Raw genomic sequence first — 18,287 nt, forward strand, 5'->3', positions numbered from 1 at the left:
ACGGAATGAAGATCATAGATGCGACAGCCTGAAAATCGCGGTACGCAAAACTAGTTAGCCAGCTGGATTCAAACAGTCTTCAAAGCAGGACTGGCTAAGGCAGTGGATGCACCACAGATAAACAACTCCTAAGTGATAAAATGAAAGAATGAATTAATGACAATACATGAGCTAGTGAAAGATAGCTAATGGTGATACAAGCACAGCAGACACACCAGGCAGCAGGTTATCAAACACATCTCGCGTCATTTTGAATGTCAAAGGCGCTTACTTCTCACCTTCCAGAATGAAGGAGAAAGGAGACCGGCACGAAAGGCATTGAAGAGAAACGCGTCTGCAGGCTTCCCGAAGAGATGTCGGACCAAAACAATACCCTTGAGAAACGCGCATCACTCGTGTGGAAATCGGCGACAGTCACCCAATAAAGAACGTCTCAAGAACTATTGACGCGTCTCAAACCCGAGCGATCGGCTCCCGTCAAGCGTCAGAGGAGTCACTTGGAACCGTTGAGATCGGGAGACAGTGTGGGTCACAAAACGGCGCGGTGGAGAAGAGCTGGCACACTCTGGTGAAAGAATGAGAGGTAGTCAGGGAGTTGGCGAGACAGCGTGTCGTCAGAGCTTTGCAGGGTCATGAGAGGGTTGCGGGCATGCTCCGGTTGTGGTATAGCTCCATGAGCACACCAGCTGGGCGCGACTGGTGATGTCAGAATCTGCCGCCGCAGGAATCTGAAGTTTGGCAGGTTCCCTGAAACTGAACACCCGAGTGATGCTTCAAGACCTGATGGTCTCACTTTGCCGATAAGCGTGGAATCGTGCTAGTCCGACAAGCGGCGTTGATCGCCATTAGTATTGCAGAGGCCACAAAAGACCCTTCATTATGATCTTGTTCAGGCACGACTGGGGCTGGGCAGTCGGCAGTTACCACGCCGGCGCAGAAGGACCTCGGATAGTCAGTGAGGTGTTGCGTCATGAGCATCGGTCCACACGGTGGCAGTGCCTCACCCAGCGGCGATTGGACCGGCCGAGCCGACCATCGCTCACGCATAGCGCCGCCGGCACTCCAACGCCAACAGAACAGACCACTAGATCGGAGAAGAGCGACTAGTGGACCAGAGCCACAGGAGGACGGACGCCCTCCTACAGGCGAATCCCCGGCAAAGCCTGCAGTGTGTGGCGTCACGGTAGCGGGTCCACACCCCCGCAACATACACAGCACAAAGGGAGTGGGCCCAAGCCCGCCGGATCTGAGTCAACACTGCACAGGTGCCGCGGTCACGTGCGCTGTGCAGTATCGGAGCCGCCGAGGCAGCAGATGCTCGCTTCCCGGCGGTAGTTACTGCGCAGTGGGAACCCACCCACCCGTCGTCTGACTACATAAAGGCGGCGCACCTCTCTCGGCGTCCTCCGGCACGGCACACAAGGGTGAACGATGACATCACAGCAGGGAGGCACGGCGATCGTCCGCGGGTGAGATAGTCCGACAACACGATACCCCCTGCTAGTCAGAACAGGCAAGATAGACAATATAACCGGAACACCGCATATCGTACTTGTAGTACTATCATATCAGCCACCAACGGTGGTAATCCTCTAAACCCAACCAGCTACTCAATAGGGCCACTTCGCACCTTGTCTACGTGCTTGGCAAGGCGACAGTTCAATGAACCGTTTCAATGATAGTAGGACCTGAACACCGAGCTTTCCATTTTACAGAAAAAAATGTTTACTTACAATTACACCTTTCTAGATAGTGAACTATTTTGGCAGTTGAAACGCCAACATGGTCCAGAAGCTCATTTTTAAACCATTCCACGAACAGAACTTTTCCATTCTGTTACGTTATTGGCAAGTCAAACACATTTTTCGACACCCTACTTTGCAGCCCAGCAACCGATACACGACCAAATTACGAATCACACCTTGGGACAAAGTCGTCATTGTAGAATTTCCCCGTTAGAAATCTGGCTGGTCGAGCAGCAGTCGGCGAGATGACCATCCCCTCCGCCCACCCACCACCATCCACCGCCATGTGGCCCAGACATGTGACCGGACCGAACGGTGTTCCACAATGGCCGTCGCCTCTTCCACTCGGGGCCGCGAAATCGCGACCAGCCGGGGCGACGGCAGATGGCGGCCAAAGGCGGTCAGTAACGGCTCCCACACCGGTCAGACCGACCGGAGAGGCAGGGGAAGACTGGGAGAGGTCGCGGAAGAAAGGCAGCAGGAGAACTGAAGAAAAGGACCAGAGATGCAGGAAAGTCTGGCTGGAAGACAGGTCTGGGAGGCTGGAAGTATGTGCAGAGTGTGCCACACAGCAGCGCTCGTGTTTCGTCTCCATCCCCATCAGCTCTGGCATAGTAGTCTGACCGACCCAGCGTGTCAGCAGGCCATCCCGCTATTGCAGTCGGCATTAACCCAGTGCGGTCAGCAGCCGCGGCCTCAGTTTCGTAACTCCCCTGAAGCCCCGGGTTAATCAGCTTCCAACCGTCTGCAATTGTTTGACTTGCCGTTAAGCTATACGATTGTGTAACTCTGATGAGTTAGGCCGCTCTAAATAGACACATGGAGACATTGCCTGTGCATATAATTTAAACATGCAATTAGCAAATAATGGCTATTTCGCCACAGGTATTGCAGCTGTCCATCAGCCTAATCTCATTACACAGAAGACTGGCGGCACGAGTGAAGGCTTAATTGACCCTACCGGTGATATCGTATAGCTGCGACCACGAGCGGTCAGAGCCGGACGGCACGTGACCGAAGACCCGGATTGCCCACGAATCAATGCGCCAGTCACGTGACAGCGCGATGACAGCGGTCACGACGCCCGGTGTCGGTCACGTGCCGGGCCGGATTCGGCTGTCGGCCGTCAGCGGACGGGAAGGCCTCCCAGCCCGGCCCTGGAACGTGACCGGAATACCTCCCAGCGGCCGCCGACACCGGTATTGACACCCGACGGAATATTACACCGGCGGCTTTTTCGTCACTGTTTTTACTTCGGTTCCTGGAATAGCTGCGATCCGATCACTTTGACCTCTTGTAGAGGACGTAGCGGACCGAGGTAACGAGCTTAAGTACAAGAACGTCGAAAAGGAGCAAGGAGAGATACTGGGATCCAGCACCTGAATGGTTGATCGGAGGTGAATAAGTGTAGGCTCTTCGGCTCTTCTTCCCCCAGAGAAGCACTTGCGATAGCATCGCGCAATAAGTACGCTCATCGCCTGACAAATCTCGAGACCCATTCTGCAGCTGTGACCCTAACGGCCAATAACCTCAGTCAGGGGCAGGTGAAGGGCCGTCAGCTGATGGTGTGATCCGCGTGGGATCTGTGTCACCCGACTCGCCCCAGCACCGGGCTGATCAGTTTACAGCCGTGTGGATAACGATGATCAGGGGATCAGCGTGTTATCGACTCTGGGCTCGTGGCGCGCAGGGCTGATCAGGCACTGTTTTATATGAGCCAAGGGCAGACCTTCGCGGCTGGCACTATGGAGGCAGACACTCTCAGGACAGACACTACGGAGCATTCCACACTGTCTGCTGACTGAGAAAGATTCACACCACGTCAGGACACAGATGAGCCTAACACAGCAGTTCATCTTGGTCCGTATGTCCCGTGTCCATGTTTGTAGACGGGAGAGCCCCGTGCGCCTAACGTGGACCCCGCCACACCCCACGCCGCCTTCACAACACCTGGCATGCCATCACTCTTCAGAAACAGCATACACCGCAGATGTGCCGTCGTATGTCATTCTAACCAGACATGCATCATATGCCAGTCCAAACAGGGGTCTGTCATTCGTCAGTCCAGTCACAAATATCTGTCATATGTCAGTTCAGCAACAAATGACCTTAATTCTAGCCACAGTAGCAGTTCCTCCGTATTGCCTGAGCGTTTGATAAATTCGTCCGTCGCAATGTTGCGTGTTGATAATCACAAAAGACAATCACTGGTAATCTCATCGTATCAAATTAACCTACTAAGGCAGTTCGATAGTGCGTCAGGAAGCCCGATGCGATCAACAGCCTCATATAAGTGATCCATGGCGAGCAGTGTGGGCACCGGGAACAGTTTCAGCCCAGTATCGGTTGACCAGAAACCAGACTCCAGGCCGCTGTTGCCGTGTCAGCTGCCCCGTTGACCCAGCCACGTCCGGCGGCGGGCGCTGCTCTTACAACTAGCAGGTGAACGGCTCATCCAACAGCCCCGAGCGCAAATGAGACCTAAGAGCAATCACCGCCTATGAGGGGTACGGCTCTGTGCTACTGACACGTGGTGAATGAGTCCCCAAATACCGTCTCTGTTTACCAGGGGCCCAATCAATCCCCTGGGCCGAGCGGCAGACGGCCCTCACCACCGTAGTGAGATCTCCAGACAGACGCCCTCTCACAGCCGGCACAGGTGAGCGGTCCCTCCGCCCCGCTCCTGTGGCGTCCCTGGGTCTCCCCTTCCTGCTGTCAACACCTTCCCACCCCTCCACCCGTCCGTCCGGGCAGCAAAACACCGTTTCTCACCTGGTGTACGGGCTCTGTACGACCCTCCGGCGGTGGGTCACCGGACACGCCCTCCGGCGGGTCCTCCTTAGCCATGACCGGAGGCCTCCGGTCAGGTCAGGTCACCAGGGAGGTCACAGCTCAGGTCACTGCACCTCTCGCTCGTCAGTGGCCGCAGTCGACGCAGCACCACCTCACCGAAGCCAGGTAGCATCAACACTGGAGCGCCGCCGCCGCCGCCGCCCCTCAACCTGGGCCGTCGCCGCCGCGGTTCACGTAACAGTGCCCCTGCGCTCTCCGCCCGGCCCACTGTCGCCCACACGGCCGGTGCACCGATAGGTGAACGGCGACTCACGGCCAGCCGGAGGCTATTTGTTAAAAACCAACATCACCTCATGACGAAGGCATGACATCGGCTTCAGAGGGTCGAATGGCAAAGGCAGTCTCGGGCTCCGGCGACAGCAAGTCCGTCGGAAAGAGAGGACGCACACCTGACCTAAAGATTGACCAATTCGCCGTCTGTGACGACCCCTCAGTGACCGGACATTGCACTCTGACCTGGAATGAACCCAATCTCACCCTATGTGACCTTTCAGAGGTGTGACCTCCCAGGTCGACCCACAGGCAATGGTCAGTCATGCCAAACCACGACAGAGGCTGGGTGGCGACAGTGTCAGTGGAGAGCCAGTTTTTTGTCAGAGTCAGAGGCAGAGCGGTTATCAGGCGGGCCACTGTTCCGTGTGACACCACCCATAGACCTCGACACAAGCTTGAGAAGGTAAGTAACATGCAAGGTAAGTAGCACAGAGACGAGCCACTGAAAAAGGTTAAGGAGTTAAAATCAACCAGGGAGCCATGATTCAGACGAGCTTCTTCAGAAAATAACTCGAACAAACGCCCAAAATAGAATGTTGTCAGATGAGCACGGAAGGCGTGGCACTCCAGTCACGTTTATCTCAGTCTCTGTCCGTTGTGTCCTGACCGGCGAGTATTAGGTAATTGGGTCGAGTAATGACCATTAGTCAATGAGAGGGCTGTGTTCACCCATTAGGTGGGTCAGACGACCATTAAGTCCCGTAAGAGGGCTGCGGACAGTAAGAAGACAGGTGGGCAGTGTCCGGCTGGTCGATGGGAGGAAGGGTCGAAAACGTCTGGCCAGCAGACGGAAGTCGCAGATGGAAGTGTAGTGCCCACTACCCAGGTCAGTGGGCGGAAAGGCCCGGGCAGCGAGAGAAGACATCGAGAGACGGCATCTGGCGACATCTGCCGTCTGTCCCGTTACTGTCACCGGTGTCTCCGTGTTCGTGGGCGGCGCCGGCCGTGACGGACGCGCCGTGACGTCGTGAGACGTCCGTCCGCCCCGCCCACCAGCCGCCGTCACTGCGGCGACCCTCGGTGGTCACTCGCCGAGCGACGGTCGACGGGCGTACGGTGCTGCCATCTGTACACTGGGTACCAACTTCTAGTTCAGCAGATGCTCGCCAGAGAGCAGAACATCGCCGAGCGGAGAACACTGAGCAGTGAGCAAGCAAACTGGTCTCTGGGCCGCATGGCAAAGCTAGCTTAGCACTTCTAATGCTTCTAAGCCGCGTTAAGTCGTGTTTCACTAAGCCAGTTATGTCATCACCTATTTTTTAATATCCTTCAGGCGCACTTGCTTTCGAACTGCGCCTTTCATACGGCCGGACAGCAGAACGGCCGTCTGGGCAGAAGTTTACCAGGGATCTGTAGTCTGTACTAGAGATGCCAATCGGATACCAACTTTTTGGTATACCGATACCAAACCGACACCAACTTGGTATTTGGTATTTCAATCGTAATGTGTGTGGTATTTTGTTGGTATCATGAACCCTCATTAATGCATAAGAGGCTTAAGAAATCGGTAAAAAGTTGGTAGGTATTTCCCTCATTTTCTCAAGTTGGTTTCCCTCATTTTCTCAAGTCACCCGTCATCTGTCGTCTGATGACGGCCCTCTGGCCGCTGACCTTCAGGAACCGCCGGGAACTGACCCCGCGCGGTCAGTCAGCAGACCCGCAGACATTGATCAAACTGGCCGGCTCACGGTCGTAGCGGTGCCGGTCGTCGTACCGTTCCCCATCCCCCACGACGGGGGCGGATTCGCGGTGAGGGCAGAGAGGTCGGTCGATTGCCGACCTGGAGTGTCGGCGGGCGGGGAAGACCACACCCTTGCGAGGGAGGGCACACAGCCAGCTCGAGGGCCACGCGCCCTTAAGGTGCTGCAGGCGAGCTGAAGACACCTACCACCACAAGTGGCCAGAAATGCACTACAACGACTCAGGGCGGCTTATAATGTGTCACAGCACGAACAATGCCCTCAGGACTACACGAGCATATTTCAGATTTGGTGTTTTCGTAGCCTCCTGTATATAAGTGGACAAGACTGTCCAGTGATTTTTTCAGACGCCTATTGCATTGCAGGCTGCAGCAGACACTTAATCAAGTCGATGTTTACAGATCACCGACATACGAACACTGATCTATCACTAGCTGTATCACTAATGGACCAAAACGGTCCGACATTTGTAATCCACGCAGTGATTCATCTGAGCGATTTCCGCGGACTATCCTCCCGTATCTGTCCTAAGACCACCGGGCCAGGGTCGTCAGTCGAGGACCTTCTCACGTCAGGAGCCGACGACCGGCCGGTCCGTCACCTCAAGGGCCGGCCGTGGCGCGGCTGGTGAGTCACAGGAAACAGTGCTTTAGCGCGGCGCCGGCCCCTTCGGCCGATACTGGGGAAGCCGCCCCCGCACCGCGGCTAAGCCCTCAGCCGAGCCGGCACACTGCACACATCACTGACGGCTCGGTCAAAGGGCCTTCTGGCATAAACAATGCTGCAAGAGCAACATGAGCTCCCTGGCGAGCACGGTTTCTATCTCACTCTCCTCCCATTGCTGTTGCTGTATTTTACCGGTGACCCTCGTTTTCGTGTCAGTTTAACCGTCTTCCTCGTCCCGTCCCGACACCTCAGTCACCCCAGAGTGTTGCGTTGCACCACCTCTAGGTATATCTCGCCATCTTCCTCATACCAGTTAGTAATCACAGAGAACCGCCGGACAGTCCTGTGTTGCTCGTCACCTGCTGCGCCGTAATGGTCGCGCGGTGACAGAGCGACAGTTACGCAGCACCGGTGACGATTGCGGCGCATCGACCGCTAGTGACACTGCGCCAAAAGGGAAACTACGCGCGAGGAAACTGGCAACAGCCGTCGAGGCCGGGAGCTGAGCGCCTTGGGGACGAGACGAATCAAATGTGCGGAAAACGCGGCCAACGGCCAGCTTGGCGCTACGTGTCAATGAATAATCCTGACCTGGCGATTTGAAAAGCCGACCCTATCCAGTGAACGACTAGCGTCGTCGTCGTGTACCTACTCAGCAAGATTTATCAAAGGGCGGGTGGCCAGGGTGCCAGACGAGACAGAATCTCTGGCTTTGTAGCGTATGCATTGAAATGTACAAAATGCCTTGCACCGGCGAACCATTCACAGAGCAGAGCCTTCCGGCACGACCCCGTGATCCCCGCGACACGTTTCTATCCCTGGTAGTCCCGCTGGACCCCACCCCAGGCTCCCGGCAGTCGGTGCGACAGGATGGAAGAGCGGGGGCGCCCACCGTCCGTCCCACAAACGGCGTTGGGAGTAAGCATGGTAGGGGAAGGGCGCACATTGTCCATCTCATTCCTTAGGACAGACTGGACCGTGGGAACGTGAGACTCGAAACGGCGAACTGTGGTGCGTTCGCTGTCCCCCATGGCCAAGACAAAAGCGATGCAGAGGACCTGGCGACAGGTAACCAGCGGCCGTGAGCCGGTGGTGGCTGAGTCTACTCGACTGCCCGGAAACAGACCGCCTGCAAGAAGCAGGCAATCAGCCGGCACGGCCAGAGATGCCTTCGTCTGGGATAGTAGAGGGTACCTGACCGGAGACCGTCGTTTAAAAGTCGCCTCCATCAGATGCCCCCCGGCAGCTGCTATGTCACATTAGGAGTTGTTGGAACCGACACGAGGGCATCACTTTTTACCACAAATACATGAGCCAAATAAGTGCGCATTACAAACAGCTTTGCGGCCGGCGCTCCGAGCTATCTTTTAAATACGCATTAGCTAGTACACATATCTGCGATCGCCGATCACTGGTATGGATCCGACCGATGGAATCAGCTCGTGTGTAGGATGTGCCTCATACTGAATAAACAACTGAATCAGTCCCAGTTATGTAAGACGGCACACGACTTTAAACAAAAGGTTCGGTTTCAAGTCGGTTTCAGAGTCTGATGCAACAGACAGAGTGCGGCGTCGACCGATGTCCGCTTCAGTATTCGTCGGTCGCATGGGTCACCGTGCAAGCGATTTAAAAACACTATCCTAGCAGATGTAGATTTTGTCGTGTTCGGAACCCAAATTTTCGCCTGGTATGACAATGAGGATGACGTTCTATTCTACGGAGCATTCAAGCTGGAACCAAAATGTTAGGAATGGATACATCACTGCTGTCAACTGGATGAAAGATAGGTAGTTTATCACATATTTTATTTTTCCTATGTTCCATGGCCTTATTAGTCGAGCAGCAACCCTGCCCCCGCTGCCGAGAGCGACAGGCGGCCCGCTGAGATGCATCCCATGTATGTACGTTTGCCGAGCAATACCCTCCTGTTGTCGCACGACCCCGGCGGAACACTACCTTCTCGCTGTGGTGGACGTCCTGCGAGCGGCCGCGTTTCAGCGTCGGCGGCCGGATGACCCGCCGCGGCGGGGCGGGCGGCTCCATGACGACTGTCACCGGCTGACCTGGTCACCGCATGGTGGGTCGGCCGAGGGTCAGCGTAGGACGCGTGCCTGTCGACACAGCAGGGCACACCGGTCAATACGGGCGGTGAGGGGGCACAGGTCCGCGGAGACGGCTGGGAAACGGCAGACATCGGGAAGGGGAGGGCAAGGTCAGTCCGGACAGGAACTCCCAGTCAGAGACAGCTGAGGCTGCAGACAAAAGAACTAAGCCTCAGAGGAAGCGCAAAGGGGAGGGAAGGGGACTCACAATGGTACAGCAGGGACATTACAGGCTAAGATGTGGTACTGCATTGTAAACTGAGTTGCAGACAGGTGATTTAGGGCAGTCTACCAAAACAATGTCTCGTACCTGGCGGGCGAGACGTTCGAGCCGACCGAATCGAGAAGCACCGCAGAATCAGAGGGCACACGTCACGATACGCAGCAGCGCAACACGACACCCACACCGACAGGTCAGGGTCACTCCATTATCGATCACTCGACAGGCCGCACTTAAATCGCGGCCCACACACGCACAGGGCGATCGTCGACGCAGAGCTATCGAACAAATACAGCGCTGAGCTCTCGACAAAACACTGATCAAGCGACAGACGGAAAGATCATCTCTTGAACGAATGTCGTCACACAAAGACGGTGTTTTGTAGCGAGCACAACCAAGGTGTCGCTCGTCACGACTTTAACCGGAAAACATTAGCGAGCACGGGACATGAAAAAGGCACAGTACGTATGATGTAAAGTCTGTCGGCGCCACACTAGTTGCATCAACCAGTGCAAAGCCGGGACGGGCGACGTGTAGGGAGGGATTCTCCGGACGGGCCGATACATCGAGCGTTACTCCAAACATTCTACAGTGTCGTGGCCCGTCCAACCACGGGCCACGCCCGCCGTCCGTCTCACGGCACTGCTCTGCGCTCTATATCAGACCCAGCTGGGAGGTGTTCACGGCTGACTGGCGCGTGTTGTGTGCAGAGCGGCCGTCCAGCGCGCCGGCCGCCTTCAGACCGGTGCCGTGAGACTCGGCCGGTCGGCCGGTCGGTCGGTCCGACCGGCGCGGAGCTGTGCAGACCGGCGTGGTAAACTGAGACGCCGCGACGTGACGAGGAGAGCAGCCCGGCGCCGCGCCGCCGGCCGCGGAGCAGACGTGCCGTCACGTCTGGCCAAACCGGCTGAATTGGCCCTGATGGGCATCGCCGCAACGCCACGGCGCCGCTGCCGCTGGCCCGCCGCATGTAGGTGTGTTCGGTCGAGCCCGGTGGGTGGACCGACAAGGTGGGTTTGTTGGCGGCCGGAAAGTTAACCCGCGCCCTGGTGGGGTCTGTTTATAACGCGACCTGGTGGGGGGGGGGCTATTTTTTGCCCCCCCCCCTCGTATCTCCGAAACTACTGGACGGATCCGCAGAATTCAAACGGCGTTCGAAAGGCCTGTCAAATTTGTCGAAGGAAACCAAATTTCATTGACCTCGGGGTCACCGATGACGTCACAGGTCAGGTCAAAGATGAAATGTTTCACCGTTCACGGGGCTTCTAGGGAATGCGCTATAACACCGAGGAAAACGCATTTTGTCGAGAATCAGCGGTAGGGCGTCAGTTGCCTAGTAGATATGTTGCTATTAGAGGTCACTGGCAATACCAGGTCAGGTCACAGGTCAGGTCACCAAGGGTCACAGGTCAGGTCACATGAGCCCAACTTTACTAAGGTTGTGTGATACATGTTTTATGGCCAATTTTTCATTTCCAACTCAATGGTGTTGGTTATAAGACTATCAGGTACGGCTTAGGTCACTTTCTGGTGAAGTTCAGGTCAAGGTCAGGTCAAGGTCAGGCCAAAATAGGTCAAATTTTAAAGTTGATAGTTTTGCATAAAATGGGTATTGATTCGATGCAGCTCGTCACGGGGAGTCTAATGGTGGTCTTTGTTTTGCGCTACGGGGTCTAAAATTGCTAAAAATTGAGTTTGAAAATTTGACGTCATCAATTTTGAACAGTTTTTTCGCTATAACTTCGCCAAAAAAAGAGGTATCAATCTCAAATTTGGTATGTGGATGGAAGGCGGTAAGGACTATCACATATATTCCGGTTTTTGCGAAATTCAAAAAACTTTTTTGGATTTTTCGATTATTATATCCAAAAAATCTATTTTTTTTATTTTTGGGGGTCAAAATCTAAAAATTTCAAAAATCCGAGATAGCAGTTTTGTAGCCCTGTCCAATCTACAGCTTTTATGTCTTTATCACTTTTCTGTGTTTGCAAAGCTATAGGCCTGACAGCTCTTCCCGCGAAACCCTTTTTTGGGTCGAAAACGGCAGAACATGACGTCACTCTGACGTCATTTCCGGCCAACCTATCATAGCCTTTGAAAAAAATTGGTCACAATGTGTAAAATTGATGTCCGGGAGGGTACTGAAAGTTTGGTGACGATCGGCGCAGCGGTTCTGGAGATATATCGAAAAGTCTGGAGGGGGGCAAAAAATAGCCCCCCCCCCCACCAGGTCGCGGGTTAACCCTATTAGTGGCAGGCTCCTGGCTACCCCATATTAGTGACAGGGGGGGGCTGTTTACGACCCCCCCTTGATATCTCGAGATCTAACGGGCCGATTTTCAAAATTCAAACGGCATTCGATTTGGCTCAACGAGATCTACATTTCTAAAAAAAAAAAATTAAAAAATGTCAATAGGGGGGTAGAGGGGGGTAAAAAAGGGCAAATTGCAGATACATTTTAGACTGTTTATCACGGCCAGGTTTCTGAACCAATCTTAACGCAACTTTTGCCGATCGATAGAGAATGAACCAGGAATTCACATGGATCCTAAAAATATGCATTTTCAAAAATCATAGGCGGATACAGATCATTGAGATCGGGGGTACACAAAAAGTATAGTAAATAAGGTTTTTGTTGGTACTGTTTCTAAAAAGGGTGGCAATGGTCTTGTTATGTTACAATTTTCTTATGAGAGAACGACTAAAATTGTATTGGTCATGCATAGGCGGTGTCAGGGCACCTATGTTGGGAGGTAAAAATAACCCCCCTTTATGGACGCCTGGATCCGCCTATTATAGCAAAAACGTGTCAAAAGAGGATGCACAATAACTTTGTATATGTTATCACATGATACCTTTCATTCACTGTTCGTAAAACTGGTGCAGCATCGTGATCTTCGCCCAAATGACTCGCTTCACGAATAGGACCCCCCAATTCCCAGTGCTCTGGAGCCGCCCCTGGTAAAGTTATGAACTTGAAATTTTCAGGGAATGTGCCCAATTTAGTTTTAGGAAAAGTCAGAAAATTTCAGCATCGTAGCTTCAGCGGTTTCGGAGATATTCCCGAAAAACCTGAGGGGTGGATAAAAACAACCCCCCCTGCCACTAATAGGGTTAACCCGCGCCCTGCTGGGGGGGGGGGTGTTTGAACACCCCCCCTTGTGGTTTTTCGCGAATATCTCAAAAACGGCGGCGCGGAGCGCCGCCGTTTTTGGTACACCTTATCATACATCAATTCTACACATGTTGTGAAAATTTCAGACCAAGGTCATTCAAGGTCAGGTCACCAGGTCACTTGAAGTGACCTCACCTCATAAAAACTTTCAATGTCTGTCATAGCTACACCGAGTGACCGATCGCTTTGAAACTTTCAGCGATTGCTAAGAGCAATAGCATGTACAAAATGTATATCTCAGAATTTTGATATCGATGACCTAAGGTCAGGTCAATTTTGCGACCTCCCCATTATAAGTCAATGGGAGAAAATTGAAATGCGCCTCTTTTGGAGGAAAGACATTATAAACACTCCCAAACACCGAATTACAAGTGGTTTAGACACACTGAACTTGAAAATGGTGTCCGTGACCCTTGTTTATGCCCTGAGGTCATCTTAGGTCACGAATGGTATCTAACAGTTTTTCGCAAATAACTTTTGATAGAGGCATGCTAGAGCGATGAAAACGCCTTAGATGTGTTCAGCTCGACGATACGGATCGACTGATATGCAACATGACCCTTCCCGGTCAGGTCATGACCTTGACCTGAGGTCAAATTTTCAAGTTGACCTTTCAAGGTCAAGTTATAGTTCATTCGATGCGTCTTGACGAGAGGAACACGATGCCGGTAAAAGTAAGCTCGTAAAAGGCTTGGGTCAAAAGTTATTGCATAAAAACTGTTTTCGAAAAAATCGGCTATTTTGGCAGTTTTTGCCCCCTGCAGGCAAAACCGTTGACGTTAGGTCAAATCTGAGAGAATTACTCAGAAAGGGCGTTAATAGGGCTATCGAATGCGCTTTTCCGCGGCGCTGTAGCTCTATTGGTTCCCGAGTTATGCGTTGGCTTCTTGGAAGTTTTCGACATTCGACCTGGAAATCGGCGAAATTTTGCCTTCAATGACCTCTGGTGACCTGACCTTTGACCTGACCAAAAAATTGACCGAAGTGATTTCGTCATTATTTTTTACGCTCTTTCGAACGCCGCCTTCCGCGTATCGCTACGTGGCCCAGGAGCCGAGTTACAAGGGGGGTGTTCAAACACCCCCCCCCCCAGCAGGGCGTGGAAATCCAGGACCCCCAGCAGGGCGCGGGTTAACGCAGTGGCCAAGACACAGTGACGGAATAAATAATCCATCTACGCCCAGTCACAGTCTACTGTCTATATAGTTCCTCGTCTAAAACTGCCTTGATGACAGAGCAGCGACAGCGCTCCGTTTCCCGTTACCAGCGTAGACACCTGTACGGTAGACACCTGCCGCCGACAGCTGCGGGCGACCGCGCCAACCAGACGCCGACCACCCTGTCCGCGCACAGACTGACTCAACTCCGAGACAAGCCGCCTCACCACAACGTGTCAACACCTGAGACCGGATAGCCCGGGGAGGCACTGCCGTGTGAATAGATAACGGTATTCTGACTAGAGCACGGATCAAAACTAAACTGGTCCTGCAGTAGACGATCTAAGCTGAACGGTGACCTTGCACTTGCCACAACCCTGTAGTGCCCTAGAAATAAGAATCCGGGTTTACTACTGCACAAAATTGTGTTAACATTTACATATTGTACATTTTCAATTAGAACGCTGTTCAATATAAAAAAACACGCACTAACACAGACTTCAAATATCGGTAGCTAATTGATGAAGTGACACAGATCTAAGACCTCCGGAGTCCGGAATTACGGCTGACCGTTATCGCCGTGACGGGCGATACCGACTGTGCGCCGTGATACTGGTAAGATAACGTGATACTGCTACGATACCTAACGCGGCCTGATAACGCACTTTCGTGCCCTGACGGACAGCCAGAGTGGACGCTGGGGCCTCAGGCCGACATCACAGCGTGGATGACGCAGTTTGTCTATCATGGTTGTGACGAGAGTCGTAGCTGACACACTTCATTCTAGATCACAATATACGAGTATCTCGGCACGCAAATGCCAATAAAACTGGGTGATAATGCAAGTTTTCATTGTAGAATAAACCTCAGCATCTAGGCAATATTCTATGCTTTCAGTCATGTTTATACACTTTATAATTAACATATTGTCATGTTGGTTACCTACTATCTATAATTTCAATTTTACGTACATGCTGACAAACAGACAAGAGGCAGCATCACACTACCTTAATTAAAATTTAAAAGCAATGCAATTCAACTGAGAAGCTACTTGAAATGTAGGACCAACTTGTCAAGTCACTATATAATCAAGCTAACATGAAAGCAAAGATAATCCTAACTGATTGCTTTTGCTATAAGCTTTGCTCAAATGCGTCAAATCATGTCAGATATTTCACATTTGCAAGTCAGTCTTGAATTCATGGGTTATCAGGCAATTATTTGGAGGAGGATGTTATGTTACAGGAGAGGCAATTAGGCTTCTGAATCTTCTTTTAATATTGTGGGTACTGGGTAACTCTAATAACCTGTACACAGTAGGTAATCAGTATGTTGAGACAAATATGTTATTGCTATGTGGTTGGTACTAGGTAAAAGGTACCTACCAGATACCTATTCTGCCATGCAAAGGCAAAAACTACTATGTTGTGTCAGGTCATGTTACAACTTGGGTCAGGGGTTGGACGACCCAACATAGTAGTTTTTGCCTTAAGTTTGTACAGTAGTATTCACCTATAATGTAATTGTACAATAACCGCAATTAGCTTCCAAGGTTCTGTGCTCATGAAGTGTGATGATGACAGCATATCAGATGCTGAGTCATGGGGTCTCAGTCTGTACTCTGTGCAGATGCTAAGGTTCCCACTCATCAACACAAACTGATGAAACTAGAGTCCAGAGATGTATCCTGCTGAAAAATAGTATCCTTGACACCTAGGTCATCAACAACTTGAGCTGAATGAAGCACAACAGCCTTCAGAGTTCAGCTGTTGCTCTCTGGCCACCATCTTAACTTAAGTCAGGCTGGAAGGAAAAACACTAGGCACAAAAGACATAGGTACACTGCTCAGTGCTCACATCAGAGAGAGACAGGATGATTTGATTTCATCCCTTTGCAAGTGAGCACTCTTTCAATAACTGAGGAAATTACAGACAGTAGGTAGGTAGTGGTACCTACCTATGCAGCAAAGGAGCTCGGAAGGACTAAACAAAACCCTAGACATACAGAAAGCCTTTTCCTTTTCACTCTTTATTGTCTCGTGGGGGCATCGCTGCAATGCTATTTCAATCAGTTAGGGTATGGATTCAGGTTAGCATTGTGAACGACATACGACATGAGCCACAAGGTAATGTCCCAAAATTTGTCGATTTGGGACTTGGGTGGGAAACGACATCCAAATGAAATTTATTTCCCACTCTCGCCACCAATTTTTAAGAACAATTTTCACTCCCAACCAAGAAAACCTAGATTTTTTACCTATAGAAAGAGCAGTTGTGTGGATGCCCGATTTAGCATCAAGCATCCTACACCTTAGAATAAAATGCACGTTTTTTGTCATTTTTCACTCTTTTTGGATCTAATCGAATCAGCAGTTTTTCACTCTCTCCTCTCTTTTTGGTGGGCAATTTTCCCCTCTGACACCCAAGAAAAAACTCAATTTTGGGACACTGCCACAAGGGAAAATGAAAAGCATTAAAGGAAATAGTTCACTTTTTAACATGGGTTTGGAACTGGAATAGCAGTTCCGTAGCTTGGGCTGAGACGAGCATAAATCAGGAGCTTTTACAGCCCAACGATCACCCTAGGCAAAGATATTCTATTTCTCGTCCCGAAAAAGGTGTCTTGCGTTGAAGATGTGTGCCTTGCATATATTTCCATCCAGTATGAAAAGAGCATGGGTCCCGAAAATTCTTCAGAAACTAGAGAAATTATCTACGAGAACTCTAGAGAAATTCTCGTACTGATCAATTAGGACATTCAGGGGAACATTATCAGATCAAGCAGATCGCCCAAATGCCGGTGGCTGCGATAATTTCTCTGTTTCTGAAGAATTTTCGGGACCCATGCTCTTTTCATACTGGATCGCGTGTGCCTTACAGAAACTGAAAAGTTCTTCCTATATCAAAATATAGAAAAAAAAAATATTTTGTTATAAAAAGGTTTTATTTTCTTTGCTGATTATTTTGAACATAAAAAATAATAAATCGTTGCAAAAAAAAATAATTTCGTGAAAGTGAACTATTTCCTTTAAGTATTGAGGAAAAGTATATTGAAGCTCATCCACATGTCATTTGCTTAAGTCCCAAGAATTCTGTGACGCAGTTCAACAGATGAAAGAGCAATGAAAAAGGTGTGTAATTCAATTAGAACTCACCGATTGCTCCCAATAATTCAAATTTCAGGCGGGTGGCCCGTTGTCAGCACAGCAGTGGCCAGACGGTCAGGATCAGTCTTTTCTCAGATGTCCGGTACTTCTCACGATTACTGATTACTGATTACCGATTACTGGTTCAACGCCACTTATCGAGCAAAATATCAACAAAACCGGCTAAAGCTACGACCAGCAGCACCACACACAGATAACGCTCCCTTCTCTTCAAAATGCGAAATAGCACTGTGGAAATATTTATTTTCCGGATACTGCGGCGATTACGCCGCATACATATCTGAACGCTGCAGCTAAATACAAAAGTCGGCGAAATGACTTTCAGGCTCACGATCGTCAAAGGTTTTGAAAGAGAAAAGATGGCCATGAGAGGGTGTATATCAACGGTAACTTTGTAAACGTAAGAGAGAAGCAGCCCATAACCAAGCAAAATGCAAATTTCAAGTCCGATTGACTTGAAATGCATTGACAAGTAACTAGTGCAAGTTGACCGATTGCAAGCGATTGCACCAATTACTTTCGGTCTTCGAAATGTGGCGCTAGGCAGCAGATGTAAATTCATCTAAGGCAGCAGCTGTGGCGCCACCGCTAAGAGGAGCACAGCGCCACCTGTCATCTTATCCCCGTTTTGGAAGCTATCACCATGGATGAAGTAGGGGAGAGAGGTCATATTGCGCCATGTTCTTAAATGCGCCACACCTTCCTCCTGTCCAAAATTCGATTCGAATGAATGTTCGAATGTGTGCATTTACTTCACCACCAATAACTCGCTCTTATTTCGGTCCACGGGGGCAGGTGAGGTGTCTCAGCTTTCTCGCAGACCATATTTTGTGATTTCCTCTATTTTCTTACGCGAAACAGTCTATTTCGACCTTTGCTAGTGTCATGGTTTATCTTAGAGATAGTGATTCAACTAATAATCATTGTTAATTGCTCGTTTAATGGTAGTTTTGAAAGTTTATCACCACCGTGGCTTCGCTGTCCTCGCCATATTTGAAGCTCATGAAAAATGTGTTCCATTCGTAATTGCGCCCACCCTATTTGCGCCCTATTCTTCAACCCAGAGAAACAGCATCTCGTTGTTGGGACACATTTCATTGAACACTTTGATTATTAGAGCGCTCACCTTACCATTACCTTAGCCTTCACAGCATAAATGGTTAATGGGCTGACACGTTCAAATAGGCTACTTAGTTAGGTGGCAAACCGTTGTTTTTAATAGGGCG

General features: G+C 50.9%; 1 protein-coding gene across 7 annotated transcripts in view; it reads right to left on the bottom strand.

Moving 5' to 3' along the window:
• LOC122370803 (mitogen-activated protein kinase-binding protein 1-like) overlaps nt 1-17,697 on the bottom strand; it is a 69,931-nt gene extending 52,234 nt beyond the window's left edge. For 5 of the 7 annotated variants that reach the window (XM_043346717.1, XM_043346713.1, XM_043346714.1 and 2 more), the window contains exons 1-2: nt 17,050-17,697; nt 9,197-9,351 (exon numbers count right to left, since the gene is read on the bottom strand). In XM_043346717.1, coding sequence (XP_043202652.1) covers nt 9,197-9,283 — 87 coding nt within the window. In that variant the 5' untranslated portion in view covers nt 9,284-9,351; nt 17,050-17,697. Of the gene's footprint in view, nt 1-4,517; nt 4,718-9,196; nt 9,352-17,049 lie in introns of those variants that run through there. The other 2 variants (XM_043346716.1, XM_043346712.1) reach the window with 1 other exon arrangement.
• Nucleotides 17,698-18,287: the final 590 nt, after the last annotated feature.

The sequence above is a fragment of the Amphibalanus amphitrite genome, unplaced genomic scaffold (assembly GCF_019059575.1).
Source record: "Amphibalanus amphitrite isolate SeventyFive unplaced genomic scaffold, NRLGWU_Aamphi_draft 001169F_arrow, whole genome shotgun sequence".
Classification (NCBI taxonomy): Eukaryota; Metazoa; Arthropoda; class Thecostraca; order Balanomorpha; family Balanidae; genus Amphibalanus; species Amphibalanus amphitrite.